General features: G+C 41.3%; 3 protein-coding genes across 13 annotated transcripts in view; 1 reads left to right on the top strand and 2 right to left on the bottom strand.

Annotated features, from left to right (window-relative positions):
- DMP1 (dentin matrix acidic phosphoprotein 1) overlaps window positions 1-25,901 on the bottom strand; it is a 138,225-nt gene that overhangs the window by 25,894 nt on the left and 86,430 nt on the right. For 6 of the 11 annotated variants that reach the window (XM_082461786.1, XM_082461788.1, XM_082461793.1 and 3 more), the window contains 2 exons: window positions 5,676-5,739; window positions 3,284-4,803 (listed from right to left, as the gene is read on the bottom strand). The exons of 4 other annotated variants lie outside the window; for them this stretch is intronic. The gene's annotated coding sequence lies outside the window, so the exon portion shown is untranslated. Of the gene's footprint in view, window positions 1-3,283; window positions 4,804-5,675; window positions 7,275-25,901 lie in introns of those variants that run through there. One more of the 11 variants, XM_082461797.1, reaches the window with a different exon arrangement.
- On the bottom strand, window positions 4,798-25,229 carry DSPP (dentin sialophosphoprotein; the record flags this gene model as incomplete). The annotated part of the gene is made up of 2 exons (XM_082463173.1): window positions 4,798-5,616; window positions 25,173-25,229. The coding sequence occupies 2 exons, from the start codon at window positions 25,227-25,229 to the stop codon at window positions 5,215-5,217; spliced, it is 459 nt and encodes a 152-aa protein (XP_082319299.1). The 3' UTR covers window positions 4,798-5,214.
- The window catches only part of LOC309660803 (uncharacterized protein), a 576,745-nt gene continuing 563,160 nt past the window's right edge, over window positions 12,317-25,901 (top strand). The window contains exon 1 of the mRNA XM_082461931.1: window positions 12,317-13,384. The gene's annotated coding sequence lies outside the window, so the exon portion shown is untranslated. The remainder of the gene's footprint in view (window positions 13,385-25,901) is intronic.

The following is a 25,901-nucleotide window of genomic DNA, read 5'->3' as shown; positions in this document are numbered from 1 at the left end:
ATTAATCACTGAGAAATTTTATTCTCTAAAATCATAGATTAGCAGAGACTTTGCTTTTTAAAATTATATCAGTAAAAATAAAACACCCAACTCTTGCCTGGAGGGTCTGAGGCACTTTGACACAAAGACTCCGTCTCAATTTACAAGCCAGGGGCAGAGATTCAGATACAACAGTCGACATCCATCTTAACTTTACTTTGCACTTCCCAAGGACACAGGAGCCTGGGTCTACTTCACAGTCCAAACCTGATGTGGACCCTTCAGCCACAGCCCAGCTTTGCTTTGAGTCTCTCAAACATTGCTTCATTTAAATATCACCTCAGTTCCATCCTTTCCCCAAATCCTACATTAGTTCTATCTTTTCCTTTGCTAAGGCTCCAAAGTTGCCCTGGTGGGCAGTGTCCTTCCTTGCATTGGGTCCAGAAGCCTGATGGTGTCAGACAATTTGCTCCTGGTTGTCTTAGGCTGATTGGGCTGGGACAGTTCTAATCAGTGTACATGCTAGAATGAGATGAGGAAGATATGCAGAAGCCCAGTTAGAAAGATCACAGGGGATTGTTGCTTGAGGACAAGGTAAGGATCTACTTAAGGGAATCAAGGTATTAGGACAAGACAAGAGGTAAATGTGCTTTGGTGCCAAGCCTAAATGTTGGTCTGTTACAGCCTGAGTATCTCCTGCCTTCAGTTCAGATTGTGTTAGAACAGCAAGGAAGATTCAGTGGCTTCAACTGAGGAAAGTACTAGGGTGGTAGGAGCTGGGAACCAGTTGGTTTTGACTGAGATCTCGGGAGCAGGCCAAAGAGCCAGTGAGGTGAGCTCGAGCACAGCAGCCCTTGACTAGGGGCTTGGACTGGGGCCTCACACTGGACGATGTCTGGGAATTAAATTTTGCAAGTGTTTTCTTCCCACAGACACATCTTCATCTCTCTGAAAAGAAAATTCTAGGGAGGAAAAGAAGGAAAGAGTAAAGGAGGGAGGGGTATAGCTAGTGGCAAAGCCCAAAATAATGGACGCGGGAGTAAGGGAAGCAACTTATGATACAGCTCTCTGTAAATGCAGCGTTTCATGCTAGAGCTGGGGCCGTGCAAACTAATGGAAAACACACTGAGTCTAATGTATTGGTGACCTTTAGACTTCATACTATTTTCTGAGCTACATGTGTGCCCCATAGGAATTGACTCTTTTTTTCCTTTTTTAAAAAATTTCTTACTTCTTTCTTCTTTTTTCTTTTTTAGCATATAAACCCAAGGTCGCTGTTCAGAGGGGAGAGGTTGGGAACATTGAGTTGTTGGCTTGTTTCACTCTCTGGAGGATTTGCTTGCAAGCAGCAGTGAATGGATCACTGTGAGAACACAACGATATTTTCATCTGTGAACTGAGCTATTCTCTTCTGTTCCTGTTCCTTTTAGGGAGAGGAAAATTGTTCCTGGTTATTTTGGTCTCAAGTTTTTCAGAACTTCCATTACAAACCATAAAGCAAGTTTGACTTCTGGGAAATTCTATTCCAATTAATAATTTAAAATGTATTTATACGATGAGGTATGGATTCTCTAGAGGTTATCTTTTTATAATCTATTTTAGAAAATAGATTTTGGACTTCCCTGGTGGCACAGTGGTTAAGAATCTGCCTGCCAATGCAGGGGACACGGGTTTGACCCCTGGCCTGGGAAAATCCCACATGCCGCGGAGCAACTAAGCCTGTGCGCCACAACTACTGAGCCTGCGCGCCTAGAGCCCGCAAGCCACAACTACTGAGCCCGCGAGCCACAACTACTGAAGCCTGCACGCCTGGAGCCCGTGCTCCACAACAAGAGAAGCCACCGCAATGAGAAGCCCTCGCACCGCAACGAAGAGTAGCCCCCGCTCGCCACAACTGGAGAAAGCCCAAGCGCAGCAACGAAGACCCAACGCAGCCAAAATAAATAAGTAAATAAATAAATTTTTAAAAAGTGGGAAAGAAACAGAGGTTTGTAAGGAGAAAAGTGAATGTGAAAAGTAAATGTAATGTATAGCTGATTCACTTTGTTATAAAGCAGAAACTAACACACCATTGTAAAGCAATTATACTTCAATAAAGATGTTAAAAAAATGACAAAAGTAAATATACAATGATTACTAGCAGTAATAATGTTTTATAACCCTTTGCTAAACCAATGGCTTTCACATCTTTTTTTTACTGCAACCAAGAGTATATGCATACTTAGACATATTTGTGTATGGATGTATATAGAGAGAAATGACACTGTTTCATAAAACACTACACATTATACACTAAAGATTTTTCTTTTTTATTCTTTCATTTTACAAAATGCTGGTCATTTTGTAAACTGATATCATGACCTACTAAATGAACGGCAACCTGCGGTTTAAAAGAATACTACTCTCATGGGCAATATTAGCAGCTTCTTCATTAATCTTTAGTCCAGAAAATAACCTAAAAGCAATTTTATTTTCTAATACCAGACTTCTTGTGTTCAAAGGATCTACCCTTGAGACGTTCTTTGGGAGTGTCTCTTTCATTTTCACCTTGAAGTTACGGACGGAGGTCAACGAAGATATTACAGTGGAAGATCAGGACCATAGTCTTCCATCATGGTTTCTGACATCGGCCCTAGATTCTGAGTATCTCCTCTCCCCTGCCCCAGAAATACTTTTTAAGGTGAAGTCTTTATAAGAACTGGCAGGAACTTTATCCCGCTTGACTCAGGTGACACCTGCAGCGACTCTCATTGGACTAGAAATGGAAAGTGATCAAAAAATAGGGACAGGTGAAATACCTAAGGCATTTCATAAAATAAAATACGACACAGCTTTGAAAAAAGAACGTCAATCTGTGTGTAACGAACCAATATTCAAAGTATAGTTTTAGGTTAAAAAGAATAAGTTAAGCACACTGCGTGTAGGAGACTTCCATGTGTTTTTAAAAGGGGGACATAGGTGCTTATATGTGCATAGAATATTTCTGGAAATTTCCACAAGATATTAGTAATGGGAATTGCCCCTAAGGAAGAGAAATAGAGGACTGGGAGTCTGGGATGATAGAGATTTAATATTTTTGCCTACCTTTTCATAGTGTTTGAAATTTTTATTTTGTGTATATATACATATTATTTTTTCAATTAAAAAAATAACTAATTTTAGGGAATTCCCTGGCAGTCTAGTGGTTAGGACTCAGCGCTTTCACTGCCAGGGTCATGGAACTAAGATCCCACACGCTGCACAGCATGGACCAAAAAAGAAAAAAACTAATTAAAAAAATATGTTGGAGGAAGTAAGTACTCACAAACTCATTAAGATGAAGGGAGTTTTCCTTGTGAACAGTCCTAGAAATAGATGTTTATGATAGCACCAAAAGTCATTATCTCTTTCATTTACATATATTATATAATTTACAAAGAGTTTCATACCCATTGCCTGCCTTAGTGCTCATAACAACCTTTTGAAATAGGTAGGACAGTTACTAGAAGCCACAAGTTACAAATTGGAAAAAAACAGAAGGGCTAAAGGAGTTAAAAATCTAGAGCATAGTTTAAGGAAAGAAGTTTGGAGTCAGGTACATGATTATGATATAGTAGAAACCTGAAATTTTACAGTATTATGAGTTACCAAGTAGTTTATAAATAGCAGTATTTTTAAAGCCTTCAGCAATATTACTTGCAATAGTGATCTCTTAACTAAGAAACTCATGCATAAAGGAGGAAGGAGGCAGGAAAAAAAAAAAAGCCTACTGAAACTCTTTGTGTAAAATATGCCCTGTAATAGAGCATAAATTTTCAACCAGTCAGCTAATGACTGGCTGAAAATTAACATTAAAGAAGTTGCATTCAAAACTTCACCATATAGAATTTTACTTTTGAATTAGAACAAATCTAAAATAATTACCTAAGTGGAAGAGAGAAATTACAAATCATCACTTACTAAATCCTGAATAATACCCTAAAGGCTTATGCTTATGGTCATTATATCTCCCAGAGTCCCAGATAAGCCAAATTTACACCTCCAGTCCCCGGGGAATTATTCATAGCAGCCCTTTCACTCTCAAGGGTATCCTAGATTGGGGATAAATGATATATCCACCTTATTAAATAGCACACTCTAGTTTCATACACCTTTAAGATCCTCATGTTCTAGGGTTAGGGCTTCATCTCAAAACTAAGAAGTACCCTCATTCATGCAAAATCTGAAGAACCCATGTTCAGATTTTAGCAGCATGTATGACTCTCAGATAAAAAAGAGTAGTTTCCAAAGCAACTGTGGGCTTTACTAAAGAGATTAAAATAAGAAGGGAGTCTCAGAGTCTGATTTGGAATTTTGGGTTTGTAGGGGTCTAAAGGCAAATGTGAACCAAGTTTGGCTTGGTGGGACTGAGGTGGAAGACAGATAACTGATTCCACTTAGCAGACTTCTGAACAGAGTTCAAAAAGTGCATCCCCTCCAAGAGCACTTCATTCATGAGTGTGTTTATTTATTAATAGTTGGAGCATGTTCTAAGCACTGCCTCAGTTTTGTCAATAGTTTTGGGGACCTTATGCTCCATTTCCAGCACTTTGCAGGAATGTGATACTATACGTGAGGTTTTGTTTAAACCAGCCTCTGAATTCTTTTCTGCTTAGTGCTCTTTAGAATTTCCATAGTTTGTAATTACTCTATTCACTAATTACAAAGATTATTCCCATGGTCCAGGTAGGTTAAATCGTTGCTGTGATTTTTTTTTTTCATGTTGCAAGTGAAACAAGCAGATGAATTGTAGCCAAGCTGGAGATCATGGTAACAGCATCTTTTACTCAGCAGTAAGCAGACCATCTGTCCAGAATATATAATTACTGAAAGATTAAGGCATTAAGATGTGTTTACTTGCTACATTCTCTAAAGCACTTGGCATTTAAATTGAAGTTATTTAGTATGTGACTGCTTGAGGTTTCTGTGTAAAATACTAAAGAATATTTTAATCATTCTTCTATGTTTATATTTACACTTTTAACAAAATCTTTTCAGAATATATTTAACACGCGGGTACACAGATTCTCTCTCTGAAGGTGTTCGGACTTGGTTCTGAATCTGACAATTTGACTATTTTCTTGTTGTTTCTGTAGATGTTTACATATGTCTTCTCTTTTATTTCTCCCCTTTCTTTACTTTCTTGGAAATCTTTATTTCCTATCAATTACTCACCAGATTGTTCACAAAAGGAATCTTGTGGAGTTTTCTTTAGTTCTAATCGTCACTGGTTGAGTGATTACTGTCACTGCCTTCACTGTCACTATCACTGTCACTACCACCGCCATTGTTGTTGCCGTTGCCAGACTTGCTCTTGCTGTCACTCTCGTCACCACTGTCAGAGGCACTGTCACTGCTGTCACTATCACTGCTGTTGCTGTCACTGCTGTCGCTGTCACTGCTGTCACTGTTGCTGCTGTCACTGCTGTCACTGTCACCACTGTCACTGTCACTGCTGTCACTGTCACTACTGTCACGGCTATCACTACTATCTGATTTGCTGCCACTGCTGTCACTACTGTCACTGCTGTCACTGCTTTCACTACTGTCGCTTTTATTGCTGCTGTCACTGCTGTCTGATTTGCTGTCACTACTGTCACTGCTGTCCCACTCAGTAGCCTATGAAATTACCCACCCCTATAAAAACTGACAACCCCATACCCTGGGGCCTTTCTCACCTTCTGAGATGGCCCGCACTCTGTCTGTGGAGTGTATTTTTCTCTAAATAAATCCACTTCTTACCTATCAAAAGAGAAAAAAAGAAAAAGAGAAAGTGGGTAGCTATTCATTGCATGCTAAACAGGACTAACTTTTATACTTTTCAGCAAATATTTGGTTGGAATAGTTCTGTGTGGGCTATTGGTTTGAAGGGGCAATGGTAAGATTGCCCAGGCTTTGTTCTGCTAGGTTATTGGTACAATGAGGAATTCAGTTCAAATTAGTCTGTTCTGCCATAGTAAAGGAAATATTTCCATCATGACTATTAATCAGTTGTTAATAACATAGCAGTGTTAGGAGAGAGGATAGACTGTGCTGCTAAAATAAATAAGCCCTAAATTTGGGGGCTTAGTACAATAGAGGCTTATTGTTGCTTGTGTCACAATTCAAAGTAGCTCTCCTGTAGACAATGACCCAGGAACCCAAGCTGTTTCCATCTTATTTTTCTATCATCTTGCAGCTTCAATCTCACCCTGGCATTACCCATCTGAAGTTGGGGAAGGAAAGAAAATGAGAGTGAAAGACTATGCTGGGTATTTTAGGAATCAGACCTGGAAATGGTTCTTTACTTTTTTGTCCACAGTCCATTGGCCAGGACCCAGTCACAGGGCCAAACCAACTCCAAGGGAAGCTGGGAAATGTGGAGGAACATGTGGGTACGAAAGATCACGAATAGTCTCTGCACAGACAGAGAAGATTCTCCAGCCTTCATGCTGGAGAACCTCACATTTCTGCAGGGGACCTGCATCCTGGTTGATTAGATATGGCTGAGAACACTTCTAGGTAACGTGGAAGCACTGTTTAACTCTCTATCCATGGTTGTTATGAATAAATACAATATTAATAAATATTATATTATAGTTATTGTCTTTAGCAAAATATTTGAGGTCCTCCCTAAGACAATTTTAAAGACGGGACTAACAAGGAAGCAAGCCCACAGTGTGGATTACTCCTGCGTACATCTCATAAGACCTCGAATCAACATTTTTCATAACGTGGCTCCTAGGTAACTTGAATCTGAATCACCTTGATTCAGACTGTTAAATCTAAATTTGTTTCAAATACAGATTTCAAGGAGCCACCTCTGACCTATTGAATCAAAATCTAACTAGGCAGAGCTCAGAAATCTGCATTTTAAGATGTTTCTTAGTTTGTTCCTGTGTGCACTGGTATTTGCGAACCACTGCCAACAGGAAAACTGAACTATCTTCCACCTGAAAGTTGAGTCTGCCTGTGACTGCAAAGTAAGCTCAGATCTAAGAGCCAATTTCAATCTTCTTTTCTAAACGAGAAGAGCCAAGCATAGCAGATTCTAGGATTTAAATTGTCATCATGCTGGCTGAAACAGATGATGACAGAGCCCAGATGATCGAGGCCAGAAAAGGAAGAAAGCAGGACAGGCTTAACTTGGACACCAAAACTCCTCAAAACTTTATTTTTGATGTGTGTGTGTCTGTGGGTGTATAAATCTCATCTCTACAGCTTCCTTTCCCATTACGTTTTCTAATTCAACCCTTCCCTGCCCTTTAAGTGCTTACTGAGCAAAAAGCCACCTACCTACCTAGCCTTTTTGCTAATATGAAATGATGTAATAATATCCTCATCACAGGGCTGCTCTGAGGATTCAACAAGATAATGTGTGTGACGTGTTTAACTCAGTCCCTGACACCCAGGAGGCTAAATCAGTTCCAGCAGTTATCAAAATCTAACACAACCACTGACAGACCTATGGCATTTCTGGGCTCTCAGAGTAATCTCACAGACGGCCAGGAAATTGAAGGCCCTGATATATCATTACCCAAGGAAGGGTTGTAAATGGGTGATATAGGTGGCCCCAGTAGGTACATCATGGCATCCACCAGGAAATGAGCTAGGAATGCCAGGTCACCCAAGCACACCCTGCCCTATGGAGGAGTGCCAGCGTAAATGATACGTAGGCCAACTCCACCACTACTACCACCCAACACACCCACTCAGAGAAAGTTTTAAGCCAAATGTAAATCAGTGGATAACTTGCCTACATTTGCCTCTTATAGACATAGCCTTGGAGTCTCCTCAAACAACGAACCACCTATCAGTTCAGAAAATGACAGGGTTCAATTTGAATGGGTCTATCTGCTCCCTCACAGGGATGTAGCCAGGAAGAGAGAGAGAGAGAGAGAGAGAGAGAGAAGTACCGGATGTGGGTGCTAAAATGCCTAAAGCCACAGGAAGAATTATGCTATGATGTTTTGCACGAGCTATTATAAATTTAAATGAGCAAAGACTAACTAAGACAACTTCCCCTTTAATTTTGGTTCGTAAGATCTGAACAAAGCTAAAAAGAGGACTGTCGGTTAGCATGGAAAAGAAAGATTCTTCCACAATATTAATGGAATGGTCACAGGAAAGGGAAAATAGCATGCTGTGTTTTTCAAACTGTAGGTCGCAACCCCCATTAATGGATCATAAAATCAATTTTAGTGTATTTTTCATGAAAGAATAGAACAGAGCATCATACATAGTAAGGGTATTTGAAAAAAAAGATTCAGTTTGTATGTGTATTTGGGTTACAACATAATATTTATTTTTTATAATGGATTATAGTAGGGAAAGTTTTAAAATGCGTAGCAGAAAACTAACTGCTCTAGATTCACAAGGAGTTTGAATCCAGGCCCCATCCCTTGCTAATTTTATGACTTATGACAAGTTTCAATTTCCTCAGTTGTAAAATGGAAATAATACCTACAAGAATTCTTGGAGAGTGAAATGGGATCATGTATATAAACTTCTTTAGCACAGTGTCTGCCACAAAATAATCACCTAATAAATGTCAGTTTCCTTCTTCTTTCCACTTAAGGTATTACGTATATAAACAGATTCTGGCACCACAGCAACAGTCATTTAATTTCCCTTGGCCTCCGTTTCTTCATTCTGAAGTAAAAGAGCCGAACTAGACAAACTAGTGCCTTGCCTGCTCTACAACTGTCTGATTTAATTAAAATGGTCATTCCATTATCACATTAGAGAGATTCTCTCTGAAATTATTGCAAATCCCAAGTGACAAAGAGATTTTTTAAATTCATCTTTTTCTTTTGAGGTAACTGTCGATTCATATGCAGTTGTAAGAAATAAAACAGAAATCTCGTGTGTCTGAGATAGTAAGAAATAATACATGGACTTTGTCCCCGATTTCTGGCACACAGCTTCTAACGCCTTCGGAACTTCCCAGTGAATTGCGTGTGTTTTGTATGCTAATGCGATGGCTGGGGGCTGGGGGGTCCTGGATGGGTGGATGCTGGTCGCAAGAAAGACCAAGGCATGATTAGAGCGCTGCAAATTTCAGCCGTGCCCCCTGCCCTCAAGAGAGGGGAGAGGGGCTGAAGATTGAGTTAATCACCAATGGCTAATGACTTAATCATTCCTACATAATGGAAACTCCATAAATACCACTAAATCACAGGGTTCACAGAAGTTAGTGAAAAATCGAGGTGCTGGGAGGGTGGTACACCCAGAAAGGGCAAGGAAGCTCCCTTCACCCCTTTCCCATACCTTGCCTTATGCATTTCTTCTATTTGGCTGCATTTGAGTTCTATCCTTTATAATAAACCAGTAAGTATGGTGCCTTCCTAAGTTCTGTGAGCAGTTCTAACAAATAATCAAACCTGAGGAGTGGGTCGTGGGAACCCCTGACTTATAGTTGTTCAGCCAGAAGTTATGGGAGGCCTGGGACTTGTGACTGGCTTCTGTAGTGGGGGGAACTTACGAAACTGAGCCCTTAACTTGCGGGATCTGATGCTAACCTCAGGTAATAGTGTCAGAATTGAATTGAACTGAATTGCAGGACATCCAGCTGGTGGAGGAGAATTGGTTGGTGTAGGGAAAAACCTTGTTTTGTCAGTAAAAATAGCTCTGGAGTACCCTTCACCCAGTTTTCCCCAGCGGTAACATCCTACAAAACTCTAATACAATATCTCAACCAGGATATGGACTTTGATACAATAGCTGATCTTATTCAGATTTAGGTTTCTTTGTAGGTGCCAACTGGGGTTGACTAGTAATGGCTAGACTACAAGCTTGGAGGCTGCTTTGAGTCCTGATTTAGAGGAAGCAAATGTTTCTCACAATTAGCAATGTCCACCCAGGATTGAGAGAGTGGTGACATGATTGCTACAAATGTGCTGACTTCTGCAATAAGTGAACAAGACGTTTAAATTAAACATTTCGAGCTGGTGCTTAGTGAAGTAAAATATCTCTGTTTTTATATATTATAATGTTTTAACATACCAAGATCCAAAGAAAGAGCATAAAGTTATCTCTTCATCCTGAAATTATATGAGTAGTTCCAATGTAATTTTAGGTGGATAACCTACTCACAGCAGAGAGAGCAAGCTTTCAAAAAATCAACGGTAAAGTTTTTCTTTGGGCCTCTTTGCATAATTGAACTATTTTCATGTTAGTGCCTGAATTACTGCTTTATGTTAAAGGACAAAGGCAACCTTAATTGGGAACATGTATTTGTTACATTTTTGTCTACAAATTCTGCACGAAATCATGAGATTCATCAATTCAATTGAAAGATGAATGAAAGAATTTGGACAGAACAACCAATTTAAATAAATTTTTTCCTCAAAAGTCTTTTTAAAGTAGGCTTAACTATGAGGTAAGAGGTTATAGGAAGTGCTGCTTTCAGGAAATGTAAATCTGATATTGGGCTTTCTCACATCAAACAGACTGGAGAGCTGCTTTTGAATGTCTGAGATTTACTGTTAAGAATGGCAGTTTTGGGCGTCCCTGGTGGCGCAGTGGTTGAGAATCTGCCTGCCAATGCAGGGGACACGGGTTCGAGCCCTGGTCTGAGAAGATCCCACATGCCGCGGAGCAACTGGGCCCGTGAGCCACAACTACTGAGCCTGCGCGTCTGGAGCCTGTGCTCCGCAACAAGAGAGGCCGCGATAGTGAGAGGCCCGTGCACCGCGATGAAGAGTGGCCCCCACTCGCCGCAACTAGAGAAAGCCCTCGCGCAGAAACGAAGACCCAACACAGCCAAAAATAAATAAATAAATAAATTTATTTAAAAAAAAAAAAAAAAAAAGAATGGCAGTTTTATATAGTGAAAATGGAGCATACCTTTGGTTATTTTTGTCTCAGCAAAACGCTATCTTAAGTTAAAAGAACTATGCGTATAAAGCAGTGCCTGGCATATAATAAGTATGAGACAAATGTTAGTAGCTATGACAATGACGATGATGATACCACATTCTTAGCTTTGTAAATTTTAGCAAACCACTTAACTTTTCTGAGCCTCGGTCACCTCATTCTCAGAGGTGAGGTGGAGTGAATAATAACAATGACTTTTATACCTACTTCACAGGGTTACTGTAAGAATCAAACAAGATTATGTTTTTGACAATACTTTGTAAGCAGAAAAGAACTGTAGGTGTGTTATTTATTGGGTTGGCCAAAAAAGTGCCTCCGGTTTTTAAGTAAAAATAAAAGACACGTTTTTCATTTTCACCAAGAACTTTATTGAACAATGTATTCACCTTTTTGTTCCACTACCTTCTGCCATTTTCCAGGCAACTTCACAATTCCATCTTCCCAAAACTTTTTATCTTTTTGAGGAAAGAACTGTTCCAGGTGCCTTCTACAGTCTTCCAAGGAATTGAAATTTTTTCCATTAAGGGATTTTTGTAAAGATTGAAATAAATGGAAATCCGAAGGTGCAATGTCTGGTGAATATGGTGGATGAATCAGAACTTCCCAGCCAAGTAACAGTAACAGTAACAGTTTTTGCCTGGTCATCAAAGAAACATGTGGGAACTTCCCATATTAGGGAAGTTTTCAACTATAATCTCTTCAAATATTTTCTCAGTCCCTTTCTTTTTCTCTTCTTCTTCTTGGACCCCTATAATTCGAATGTTGGTGCATTTAATGTTGTCCCAGAGGTCTCTGAGACTGTCCTCAATTCTTTTCATTCTTTTTTCTTTATTCTGCTCTGCGGTAGTTATTTCCACTATTTTATCTTCCAGGTCACTTATCCGTTCTTCTGCCTCAGTTATTCTGCTCTTGATTCCTTCTAGGGAATTTTAAATTTCATTTATTGTGTTGTTCATCACTGTTTGTTTGCTCTTTAGTTCTTCTAGGTCCTTGTTAAACATATCCTGTATTTTCTCCATTCTATTTTCAAGATTTTGCATCATCTTTACTATCATTATTCTGAATTCTTTTTCAGGTAGACTGCCTATTTCATTTTCATTTGTTAGGTCTGGTGTGTTTTTGCCTTGCTCCTTCATCTGCTGTGTGTTTCTCTGTCTTCTCATTTTGCTTAACTTACTGTGTTTGGGATCTCCTTTTCGCAAGCTGCAGGTTCGTACTTCCCGTTGTTTTTGGTGTCTGTCCCCAGTGGCTAAGGTTGGTTCAGTGGGTTGGGTAAGCTTCCTGGTGGAGGGGACTAGTGCCTGTGTTCTGGTGGATGAGGCTGGATCTTGTCTTTCTGGTGGGCAGGTGCACGTCTGGTGGTGTGTTTTGGGGTGTCTGTGGCCTTATTATGATTTTAGGCAGCCTCTCTGCTAATGGATGGGGCTGTGTTCCTGTCTTACTAGTTGTTTACTGTAGCTTGCTGGTCGTTGAGTGGAGCTGGGTCTTGGCGTTGAGATGGAGATCTCTGGGAGATTTTTGCTGTTTGATATTACATGGAGCTGGGAGGTCACTTGTGGACCAGTGTCCTGAACTTGGCTCTCCCACCTCAGAGGCACAGCCCTGATGCCTGGCTGGAGCATCAAGAGCCTGTCCTCCACACGGCTCAGAATGAAAGGGAGGAAAAAAAGAAAGAAAGAAAGAACAGAAAACAAAATAAAATAAAATAAAGTAAAATAAAATAAATAAATTTATTAAAATAAAAAATAATTATTAAGAAAAAAATTTTTTTAAGTAATAAAAAAAAACAAACAAACAGACAAACAGAACCCTAGGACAAATGGTAAAAGCAAAGCTATTCAGACAAAATCACACACAGAAGCATACACATACACACTCACAAAAAGAGAAAAAGGGAAAAAATATATATATATCATTGTTCCCAAAGTCCACCTCCTGAATTTGAGATGATTTGTTGTCTATTCAGGTATTCCACAGATTCAGGTACATCAAGTTGTTTGTGGAGCTTTAATCCGCTGCTCCTGAGGCTGCTGGGAGGTGTTTCCCTTTCTCTTCTGTGTTCGCACAGCTCCCGGGGTTCAGCTTTGGATTTGGACCCGCCTCTGCGTGTAGGTCGCCTGATGGCATCTGTTCCCCGCCCAGACAGGACGGGGTTAAAGGAGCAGCTGCTTCGGGGGCTCTGGCTCACTCAGGCCGGGGGGAGGGAGCGGTACGGAGGAGGCGGGGCGAGCCTGCGGCGTCAGAGGCGTCGTGACGTTGCAGCAGCCCGAGGCGCGCCGTGCGTTCTCCCGGGGAAGTTGTCCCCGGATCACGGGAGCCTGGCCGTGGTGCGCTGCACAGGCTCCCGGGAGGGGCGGTGTGGAGAGTGACCTGGGCTCGCACACAGGCTTCTTGGTGGCGGCAGCAGCAGCCTTAGCGTCTCATGCCCGTCTCTGGGGTCCGCGCTGATGGCCGCAGCTCGCGCCTGTCTCTGGAGCTCGTTTAGGCGGCGCTCTGAATCCTCTCTCCTCGCGCACCAGGAAACAAAGAGGTAAGAAAAAGTCTCTTGTCTGTTCGGCAGCTGCAGACTTTTCCCGGACTCCCTCCCAGCTCGCCGTGGCGCACTAACCCCTTCAGGCTGTGTTCACGCGGCCAACCCCAGTCCTCTCCCTGCGATCCGACCTCCCAAGCCCGCGCCTCAGCTCCCAGCCCCGCCCGCCCCGGCGGGTGAGCAGACAAGCCTCTCGGGCTGCTGAGTGCTGCTCGGCGCCGAGCCTCCGTGCGGGAATCTCTCCGCTGTGCCCTCCGCACCCCTGTGGCTGCGCTCTCCTCCGTGGCTCCAAAGCTTCCCCCCTCCGCCACCCGCAGTCTCCGCCCGCGAAGGGGCTCCTAGTGTGTGGAAACCTTTCCTCCTTCACGGCTCCCTCCCACTGGCGCAGGTCCCGTCCCTATTCTTTTGTCTCTGTTTTTCCTTTTTTCTTTTGCCCTACCCAGGTACGTGGGGAGTTTCTTGCCTTTTGGGAGGTCTGAGGTCTTCTGCCAGCGTTCAGTAGGTGTTCTGTAGGGGTTGTTCCACGTGTAGATGTATTTCTGATGTATTTGTGGGAGGAAGGTGATCTCCGCGTCTTACTCTTCCGCCATCTTGAAGCTCCTCCCCTTTATTTTCTGTTGACTAATTCCGGACGCTTTTTGTGGTGCTTTCAGTTGGTCTAATTAGGAGCAGTAGTTGTTGGAATTAATCGTTTGGTTTTCCAGAAGGAGCTCGTAATAGGGGACTCCCTTCCAATCCCACCATATACACAACATCACCTTCTTTGGATGAAGACCAGCCTTTGGTGTGGTTGGTGGTGGTTCATTTCACTTGCCCCACGATCTCTTCTGTTCCACATTATTGTACAGTGTCCACTTTTCATCGCCCGTCACAATTTGTTTTAAAAACGGGATCTTTTCATTACATTTAAGGAGAGAACTGCTTGTGCAAATATGGTCAAAAGGGTTTTTTCGCTTAACTAATGTGGAACCCAGACGTCAAAGCGATGAACATAACGAAGCTGCTGCAAATGATTTTCAACGCTTGATTTGGATATTTTGAGTATGTCGGCTACCTCCCGCATGGTACAACGTTGATTGTTCTCAATTATTGTTTGAATTTGATCGCTATCAACTTCAACTGGTCCACCCGACCGTGGAGCATCGTCCAGCGAGAAATCTCCAGCACGAAACTTCGCAAACCATTATTGACACTTTTGATCAGTCACAGCACCTTCTCCATACACTGCACAAATCTGTTTTTTTTGCATTTCGGTTGCGTTTTAACCTTTCTTGAAATAATAAGGCACAATATGCTGAAAATGTTGCTTTTTTTCTTCCATCTTCAATATTAAAATGGCTACACAAAAATTCACCAATTTTGATGTCTTTTTTAAAATGCACGCTGATATGACAGCTGTCACATACAATCTAACAAAATTGTTTTTTTTAAGTTTTAAAATTTATTTTTGGCTGTGTTGGGTCTTCGTTGCTGCACAGGCACTTTCTCTAGTTGCGGCGAGCGGGGGCTACTCTTCATTTCGGTAGGCGAGCTTATTGAGGTGGCTTCTCTTGTTGTGGAGCACAGGCTCTAGAGAGTGCGGGCTTCAGTAGTTGTGGCACGCAGGCTCAGTAATTGTGGCTCAGGGGCTTAGTTGCTCCGCGACATGTGGGATCTTCCTGGATCAGGATTCGAACCCGTGTCCCCTGCATTGGCAGGTGGATTCTTAACCACTGCGTCACCAGGGGAGTCCCAAACAAAATTATTTTGAATGGAGTTAAAAACAACTAAGTGCTACTAGAGCCATCTTATGGAAAAAAACAAACAAACCTTTTGGCAAACCCAATACTATTATTATTAGGTTTTTTCCCCCTTTCTCTATAGAAAAGGTAATTACACATAAAATGTCCTTGCATCTAACTCTAACATGATTCTCATGGTAGATCCCACTGAGTGAAAGCCCATGGTAGTATTTTCCAATCTGCTGTCTCAACGCTCTTTTTCCCAGCCCCCACCTCCTGCGACTACTCCTTCTCCTACCACCTCGTGAGCATTAGTGAAATGCCCACCTCTACTGGGACTGTGGCCCTCCTGTGTTCTGGTGTGGAGGTGGCAACAGGAGCAGATTGGCAGACAGAATAGATGTGGGCACCAAATCAGTGGACAAGGAAATTACAGCAAATTGACATGCACACATGCAGAATGTTCAGAAGAGACTGTACTGTACCAAAGACCATCGCAAAGTAAACTATTTCTATCTAAAATTAAAACACTGTCAAAGTTAGAAAACATAAATAGGGGAGACCTTCAAGCTGGCAGAGGAGTAAGACGCGGAGATCACCTTCCTCCCCACAAATACATGAGAAATACATCTACATGTGGAACAACTCCTACAGAACACCTACTGAATGCTGGCAGAAGACGCCAGACTTTCCAACAGTCAAGAAACTCCCCACGTACCTGGGTAGTGTAAAAGAAAAAGAAAAAACAGAGAAAAGAATAGAGATGGGACCTGCACCTCTGGGAGGGCGCTATGAAGGAGGAAAGGTGTCCACACACTAGGAGCCCCTTCACTGGCGGAGACGGGGGGCGGGGGGTGGGTGGGTGGCAAGTGGGAAGCTTTGGAGCCATGGAGGAGAGCGCAGCCACAGGGGTGCGGAGGGCAAAGCGGAGAGACCCCCGCACAGAGGATCGGTGCCAACCAGCACTCACCAGCCCGAGAGGCTTGTCTGCTCCCCCGCCGGGGCGGGCGGCGGCTGGGAGCCGAGGCTCGGGCTTCGGAGTTTGGATCCCAGGGAGAGGACTGGGGTTGGCGGCGTGAACACAGCCTGAAGGGGTTAGCGCGCCACAGCTAGCCGGGAGGGAGTCCGGGAAAAGGTCAGGAGCTGCCTAACAGGCAAGAGAGCATTGTTTTGGGGTGCACGAGAAGAGGGGATTCAAAGCACCGCCTAAACGAGCTCTGGGTTTTCTCTGGGTTTATGTCCAGTAGTGAGATTGCTGGATCATATGGTAGTTCTATTTTTAGTTTTTTAAGGAACCTCCACACTGTTCTCCATAGTGGCTGTATCAATTTACATTCCCACCAACAGTTCTTGCTTATATCTTAAGGATAACTTTATTACAGGATTTGAGGGAAAAAAATTCAGAATAGAGAAATTATGAGCTCCCAAGACTTTTTTTCGAGAGATGCTGATTGTGATGTGTGTGTGCGTGTGTTCAAATCCTGGAAATACTAAAATAGCTGTAGAAAGAGGAAAGGAAACTTGAGATTAAAAAAAAATTATTGTTTTACTATGGAAAGTGGTAGGGAAAGGAAATAGGAGTTTGGAAAAGTCTCTTTCCATACAAGCAAAAGTTTCTATCTGTGTACTTGAGAAGGAAGTAATAACCGCAGACGAAAGAACATGGTATGAAAGCAAACAGTGTGACATTTGTAGGGCACAAAGACCGAGTTCTTTCTACTCAAAATAAAATGCTTAAGTTATGCTGTCTGGCAAAGCCCACTGATGTTTGTACTGTGCTTATACCTGGATGTCTTTGTTTCCTGGAGCCCCTAAAAATAAAAGGACATATTCTATGTGGCATTTAGAATTAGTCATCAACTCACCCTGGGCTGTTTTCACTAAGAACCTGCTGCCCTTTAGTTTGGGCAGCAATGAGTCATCTTTTCTTCCGGCATTCATGAGCTAATAATCATGAACTTGGAAAACCTTGAAAATTCAAGGTAGCAAGTTTTTTGAAGAATTTTAACAAGAAACTTTAAAATGATGTGTCAATAAGAACTTCTGCACTTTCTGTGAGAAGGAGTATTTTCTGTGTTCTAGTTTCATTACTGTTGGGTGATGTTAGAACATGATTCTATTAATTGTATTGGTATTTACTGAAGATAGTACTGTAAATGAATTAAAACCACAGGCTCAAGAGTCAGACTGCCTTGGTGACAATCCAGCACTGTACTTATTGGCTGCATAAACCTGTGCCTTGGTTTCCCACTTGTAAATAGGGGTAGTAATGAATATAACTCATGGGGATATTGTGAATTCAATGAAATAATACATACGGAGAGCTTAAAATAGTTCCTGGTATGTAGTAAGCATTTAATAAGTTATTTTAAACACACACATAGAAAGACCAAAAAAGAGACTTTTATGCTAATTCAACATTCATCTAACTGTTTTGCCCAGTTTCAGTTCCAATACATTGGAAATAAACAATGCCAGGGAAAAAGGGGCCGTTATTAAAGAGTATCAAAAAAATGACACAGTGATTCTGAAATTGAGGCACTGAGGATCCTGGCATTTCATTTAAGAATATTACTATTTTTAAACAAATGCTCTGCTAGGTTTTTTTAAAATTAAATATGTTACCAGAGACTTCCCTGGTGGGCCAGTGGTAAAGAATCCGCCTTCCAATGCAAGGGACGCAGGTTCGATCCCTGGTCAGGGAACTAAGATCCCACATGCCGTGGGGCAACTAAGCCCGCGTGTCACAACTACTGAGCTCTCGCGCCTCAACTAGAGAGCCTGCATGCCGTAAACTACAGAATCCACACGCCCTGGAGCCTGCGTGCCGCAACTAGAGAAGAGAAAACCTGCGTGCCACAACTAGGGAGAAGCCTGAGTACCATGATGAAGAGCCCGTGCGCTGCAACGAAAGAGCCCGCGTGCCGCAGCTAAGACCCGACGCAGCCAAAAATAAATTAAATAAATAAATAAATAATAAAAATTTTAAAAATGTTATCAGTAATTTTACTTATTACTTTGTTAAAATGTTATAAACTGAGATTACTTGAAATACCCTAGGATAGCCAAATTAGGAATCAGTGTTGTATATAAGAAATGTTCACCAATGGAGGGAGGTGGGATTGGGGGAGTGGGATGTTGGGAGGCAGAATTACTTGGAAAACTTTTCAAAGTACAAATATCCATCCTCCCTACTCTTCCTATAGGTAAAGAACCACTCATACCCTCAAAAGAGAGTAAACAACTTAATAGTTGAAATGTTGGAAGTATAATGGCAGTGGCCTCAAATTCTCCAACTTTTGGAATTAACTTTTCCCTTAAGTTACAAACTAAGCAATGCAAACCACATTCTGCATATGATGGGAAAAACAGAGGCTTCTCCGATGTTCCTATGATTTGTTGTAAAGGGAACTTGTGTTCTCCTAGATGCCTGTCACCACAAATTCCTGCTTCTGCCGAATTCTGAATCCCCACTCACTGTCTCCCTTCCTGTGTTCCCACCCCACTGTAGCCATCCTGCACTTGCTTTCTCCTCATTCACCCCAAACACTACTGATACAAATCACCCCACGTTTGGCTCTCCCTCTCCTTTACTTCATTTTTGCCCTAGCATTTATCATCAGCTGAAAAATTATATAGTGACTTCATGAGGACAGACACTTGGCCTGCTTGGTTTGCTGCTATATCCCTAGTGCCGTACCCCACGCAGTAGGAACTCATTGAACGTGTGTGTAATAACTGAGTCATGGATGAAGACGTTTATTATTATTATTTACTTTATCTGTGTAGCAGACCTTTATTGTGGACTTCAGTTAATGGAGGTTACTTACACCAGAGCTCAGAACAGGAAACAACCTAAAATGGACCCCTTAACATCTCTGTTTTCCAAGCTCCTGGACCATCCCCCCCTCAGGGAATTTCTCACAAACCTTTCTCTTCAGGCCATGTTTGTGACTTTCTTGGGGCTTCTTTCCCCTTCTCTTTCAGACACCATTTTGCCTCTCCTCCTGTCCCAGGTCCAGGACTCTTCTTGCTCTCAATACTGATACAACCGGGAACATTTCTGCACAATTAAAAGTCCAATTGTTGTGTTTCCAACACTAGGTGCCTAAAACCTGATTAATCATAATCCTTGGTCCATGACACAGTGTAACCTTGGTCCAGGCATGACCTTTATTTATTTTACTTACATATTTTCTTGTTAAACAATAAATACCTGTATATGTACCACCCGGCATGGAAATGAGAACATTCATCATTTCTAACGTACACCTAAGTTCTCCTCCCTCTCCTGCACCCTGCCTCTTTCCACTGGAAGTCACTATCTGGCCACTTCTACTATTATTCCTTTAACCTTTTAGAATGATAGTTTTAACACAATATGAATATTTCTTTAAGGTACATTGGGTAGTTTTAGTCATTTGTAACTTTTTTTAAAAAAATGAGGGGGTATATGGTTATATCTAATGTTGAGGGCTTACTTTTTACTCAAATTATATTTCTAGGATACATTTACCTTCATTTTTCTTTGTAGTAAAATATTTCATTGTCTGAATATACCACCATTTATCAGTTCTCCTATTACTGGATGTGTGGATTTTCCCTAAGTTTTTGCTGTTTCAAACAGGAATGCTTCCATGAACACTCTTGTGTATGTCTCCTAATGTATGTGGAAGAATTTCTTTTGAGTATATATCCAAGAGTAAAATTCTTCATCATAGAGTATATGAATCTCTAACTTTAAAAGATAATGCCAAATTATTTTCCAAAGTAGTTGAACCAATTTACACTCCCACCAGCAAAGTATAAGCTAGTCTATTAATCCACATTCTCTCCAATATTTGATGATATTAGACATATTCAATTTACTAATGGATTGGGTTTAAAATTGTATCTCACTGTGTTCTTCTTATTAGGTTGTAAATGTGCCTTACATATTCTTACTATCAATTCTTTGCAAAGGTGTTGCAAATATTTTGTCTCCATTTAGTTTTTTCACTTTCTTAAAGATATCTTTCAATATAGAGAACATTTTAGTTTAATATGTCGAATTTATTTTATGAGAGAAATCTGCTATCATAAATGTTCAAGGGGTAGCCTTGAAGGATAATGATAAGGGAAGTCCCCCCAGGTGGGTAGTACTTCAGGCCGTGTACCTGATCGTCCACTTCGTGTGAAGAAAGAAGCAACCCAAGGTTAGAATATACATGGATTCATGGTCAGTGGCAAATGCTTGGTCTGCTGGTTAGGGACTATGCTTATTTCCTAGAGCTGCCATACAAATTGCCACAAATTGGGTGGCCTTTTAAAAGCAGTCCTTCATAGTTCAAGGTGGCCAGAAGCCTGAAATCAAGGTATCAGGAGGGTTGGTTCTTTTGGAGGCTCTGAAGAAGAAACCATCCCAAGCCTCTCTCCTAGCTTCTGGTGATTGCCGGCAATGCTTAGCATTCTTTGGCTTTAGACTTATCACTTCAGTCCCTGCCTGTATCGTGACCTCTCCTTCCTCTCCTTGTGTCTCTCAGTGTCCTCTCCTTATAAGAGAACCAGTCACTAGACTTAGGGCCCACCTTGATGTCATCTCAAGATTTTTAACTAGTTACATCTACAAACATACTATTTCCAAATAAGGTCACATTCGGAGGCTCTAGGCAGACATGAATTTCTAAGAGAAACTGTTAAACCCACTACAAGGCCTAAAAGGAGAAAGACTAGACTATCAGGAAAAAAGAAAGTCCAGGAAACAGGCACATCACTGGACATGAGAGAACAACCATGAATTATGAAGAGCTTTATAACTCACAACACCCACCCAAGAGCACCAACATGGAAGGGGCTCTGAACAGCCAGGGGGACAAAATGACCGAGCCAGTGCCTGGCCAGCTGTGACATTAGTCGTTCTCTGCCACCACCATCCACTGCCAGCACAATGGGCAAACGAGTGAAGTAGCTTTGCGTCAGGGAGAAAGGCTGTGCACATGACCAGCATGTAGCCCCATTCACTAAGGTGACTTAGCTATTGTCCCTGCCAAATGCGCAGCCTGCAAGCAAGAGAGACCAACGCTGAGGCGCCATATCCCATCTTGTTTACCTCGCTCAATAATAAATTGTGGAAATTGCTGGAAATCATTCGGAGTAGCTCTAATTGATTATTTTTAATAGCCACATAATACTCCAGGGCATTCCAAGGCTTTTCCTGCTATGGCCTCCCTTCTCATTGCAACACGCTATTAAATTCCTCTTGTGGTAGGAAAGTGTGACAAGGAGCCAAGAGCAATAGAGGGTGAGGATACCTGAGAAGAACCTGTCTGAGCAGCCCCTCCCCCATCAAACAACATGCTTCCTCTCCTCCTGCTCCAATTCCACGTTACACATCTAAATTTAACAGCTCAGAGAAGAGTTGGATTTCTTCAGCTGATAAATTTAATTCTGGGGATTGAGTTATATATATATATTTTTTAATTTTTTTTAAGTCTTTATTGAATTTGTTACAATGTTGCTTCTGTTTTATGTTTTGGGTTTTTTTTTTTTTTTTTTTTGGCCGCGAGGCATGTGGGATCTTAGCTCCCTGACCAGGGATTGAACCCGCATCCTCTGCATTGGAAGGTGAAGTCTTAACCACTGGACTGCCAGGGAAGTCCCCGAGTTATATATTTTAAAACCATTTTTGGCCACAAGTTAATAAAGCTACTGTTCTTTCATATAAATGATGAAAACAGAGAAACTCTTTGAAAACCTTTCCATGAGACTTGGCCCTAAGACAATATTGCTGAGAAAGTTAGCTGCAAAAACATTCTCAGAGTCGCTGTAAGTAGAGGAAGGTCAAAAAGCAAGCACACAAATTCTGGCGTGAAAGTTCACGTAGGTCCTTTTGAGATCACTGTATATGCACACATTTCTCTTACTGATAAACCTCCGATCGATTTAGGAAGGGGAAGTAGAGATGGTGAAAGAGACACACTGGTCTACCTTCCGGCTGTCCACAGAAAAGCAGCTGCTGCCTCCGGTTGCCCTTACATGGCATCGTTTCCTGTTGTCCCCAAGTGAATTCTGCCAGGACACACGGGGGCAAGTGGTACTTGCCATTTCCTGGAAGACAACCACAGGCCAACTCTACAATTACTCAGAGGCCCTAAGTACCACAGCAGTAATCAGGCATCGGTCACCGGAAGAAAAGACGTATTGGGCTCTGGGTAGATATGTTGGGCATGGAGGGTGAAAGGTCCAAACCGCACCTGGTCAGGTCCTACCAGGAAAGCGTTGCCTCCACAGATGCTGTGAGAAACATTTCTACATGAGACAGTTGATGACCACCTCAAACTGCTCTGCTGTCCAGAATATGTGAGTGGGAGCAAAATTTCATGGACGCGAACAAAGATTTCTGGAATGCTTAGAGATGCAGTTTATATTGGCAACAAACCCTGTGTTAGGTTAAGCTAAGTAGTTTTGCAGCTGCCTTGTCTTGCATAACTGGATCTCAGACTGAAAAAATCACTGCTCTACCAGCTAACAGCTAGTTTTAAATGACTTCGAGGAAGAATCCACCAACAATTTTATTTCCCTGCAATGCAACAAGCAGTATATTAGCTATGCTTAACATCAGCATCTGTAATTTCATAACAAACCAATTCTGATACCATGTCGAAAACACTAGGCTATTTGTAATCAGTTCCCTTGGAAGTTGTAACCCTTCATTACCATAAATAATAATTCAGGTTGCCTTCTAAAGCACAGCTACTGGGAATTCCCTGGTGGTCCAGTGGTTAGGACTCTGCTTCTACTGCAGCGGGCACAGGTTCAATCCCTGGTTGGGGAGCCAAAAAAGAAAAAAATTTAAAAAGTAAAGCACACCTACTTTTCGTGATTAAAAACTAAATTATTGTACATGATTTGAATTTTACCGTCTCAAGAAATTTCTGTAAACTTTTAAAAGTGGTTTTTGAACTTTATCCCAGAAACTCTTTCTTCATAAGAAATCTTCCCAGAGGGATAAACAGATAAAAGCAGAACTGCTCTGATTAAAGCATGTTCTCCCCTCCTTGCATTATTATTCCCCACAAAATAAAATAAATAAATAAATAATAAATTGTCATAGTTGATGAGTTAATGTAATCATTATTTTTTTTAATTTTTATTTTGAAATAATTATAGACTCACAAGAAGTTGCTAAAATAGTACAGAGAGGTCCTGTGAACCCTTCACCCAGCTTCCCCCAAAAGTAACATCTTATATAACCATAGTGCATTATCAAAACCAGGAATACTGTTAACCAGACTACAGACTTTACTCATATTTCACCTATACCCACTGTTTTGTATGATTCCATAGATTTTGTTCACATGCATAGATTCCATCACCACAAAACTCCCCTGCGATACCCCTTTGTAGTCACAACCTCCCTCTATCCCCATCCCTCCTGAACCCCTAGCAACCATTGATCTGTTCTCTCCTGACCTGATCCCTATCATTTTGCTGTTTCAAGAATGTGATATACATGGAATCATATAGTATGCAACCTTTTGAGATTGACTTTTTTCCCTTAGCGTAATGCCTCAAGATCTGTCCAGGTTGATGTGTGTATCAATAATTCATTCCTTTGTATTTCAGAGTAGCATTCCACTGGATAGATTTACGTCGGTTTCTTTATCCATTTACCTTTCGAAGGACATTTGGGTGTTTCCAATTAGGACTGTTAAAATTAAAGTTGCTAAAAAATTTGTGTACAGGTTTTTGTGTGAACATAAGTTTTCATTTCTGTAGGATGAATGCCCAAGAGTGCAATTGCTAGGTTGTATGGTAAGTTTATGTTTAATTTTCTAAGAAACTGCAAAACTGTTTTCCAGAGTAATTGCCCCCTTTTGCATTTCCACCAGCGATATATGAGATCCAGTTTCTCTACACTCTTGTCAGCATTTAATATTATCAATATTTTCCACCAGGCTAATTGGTGTGTAGTAATCATGTATTTTTAGATCAATATAACCTTTCCTTTCTTTGTACGTCCAATTTAAAATTGAGAACTGTTTAAATAATCAAGAATAGTACTTCCCAGTCGCATAGCACAGGGAGATCAGCTCAGTGTTTGTGACCAGCTAGAAGGGTGGGATAGGGAGGGTGGGAGGGAGGGAGACACAAGAGGGAAAAGATATGGGGATATATGTATATGCATAGCTGATTCACTGTTATAAAGCAGAAACTAACACACCATTGTAAAGCAATTATACTCCAATAAAAATGTTAAGAAGGGGCTTCCCTGGTGGCGCAGTGGTTGAGAGTCTGCCTTCCAGTGCAGGGAACACGGGTTCGAGCCCTGGTCTGGGAGGATCCCACATGCTGCAGAGCAACTAAGCCCATGTGCTACGACTACTGAGCCTGCGCGTTTGGCGCCTGTGCTCCGCAACAAGAGAGGCCGCGACAGTGAGAGGCCCGCGCACCGCGATGAAGAGTGGCCCCCGCTCGCCGCAACTAGAGAAAGCCCTCGCACAGAAACGAAGACCCAACACAGCCATAAATAAACAAACAAACAAACAAACAAACCCAAAGTTAAAAAAAAAGTTAAGAAAAAAAAAAAAAGAATAGTGCTTCCTAAACATAAAATTAGCATAAAAATACATGTAATGATATGAAACCAAGGATAGCTATTTCAGACCGAATCTCAATGGATGGCTTTTACTGAGGTCAATGATCTGGTCCCAGCTATAAAGGTTTAGAAACTTTATATTTTTCATTGACCTAAGCAGGCATTGAGCCATGCCAAATAATCTGCTAAGAGACTTATCAGCAGGCTAGAATATCAGGAATAACAAAATCAGGCAAACTTTGCCCATTTCCTCTGGCATGGTGGGTCTACATAAGATCCCAAAACTCAGAGCAAGAAAGAAAGCACAGGGCATGGATGTTGCTACAGGCATTTTTATAAAGTTATCCTAGCCTGATAGAAGGCTCCCTTCACCTTAGATACTCCCTAGTGAATCGCAATCCCAGTCTATAAGATGAAATCATCCTTTGGCCATGACAATCTAAAGACAAAGGTCCAATTTTAATCCCCTTTCTACAGCGGGGTCACTTACCTTCTTTTGGATTTGACGCTGCAACATGAACATGTTTCTTTCAATTTCCATTAACATGCTAATTCCGAAGTGTACTGACTAATTTTCATTTATTACATTTCAAAATGCTGACTTCCTAAGGATGCTTGGACTCACTCTCATGGTGGAGTAAATACCTCTCAACTGGAAGATAATTCTAAACTTGTAAATAATCAATCGCAACCTTAGCATGTAATTTTTTAAAGACTGTCTTATATATAAAAGCAGTACAGGCTCACAGTAAATAATTCATTGCAAATCTTGAGTTTGTCATTTCCTGATATGATTGTATTGACATTTTGTTGGCATTTTAATCGAGTTATCTTTTATCCTAAATTTTAGTGTCTATTATACTTTGGTGTCTACATCACTCTATCCATGGACTGATGATGTTAAAACCCTAACTATAGGTTATGTGGATAATCACATTGGTACTTGTTCGAATTCTAGCCATACAAAATAGTATCTAAACACAAATCCCAAAAAGCTCTGGTAATTGATAATATTCCAAATATAGCTGTAAGTTACTTCTGATCACTAGAGCAAGGCCTTCATCATGGCACAAAGTATGAGAAAAAGACTTGGAAAATGTTTTAAAGCTCAAAATATAATGTGATCTCTTAAATTTAAATTGATCTACCACAAAGGCTGATGTATTTCCTTTCTAAGTATGTCTTCATTACATTCAAACTGATTTAAATTGTCTTCCTT

Source organism: Balaenoptera physalus (assembly GCF_965194825.1).
Source record: "Balaenoptera physalus genome assembly, chromosome: 5".
Taxonomy (NCBI): domain Eukaryota; kingdom Metazoa; phylum Chordata; class Mammalia; order Artiodactyla; family Balaenopteridae; genus Balaenoptera; species Balaenoptera physalus.
Note: the sequence above shows the minus strand (reverse complement) of the source record. Positions and strands in the feature narration are given on the sequence as shown.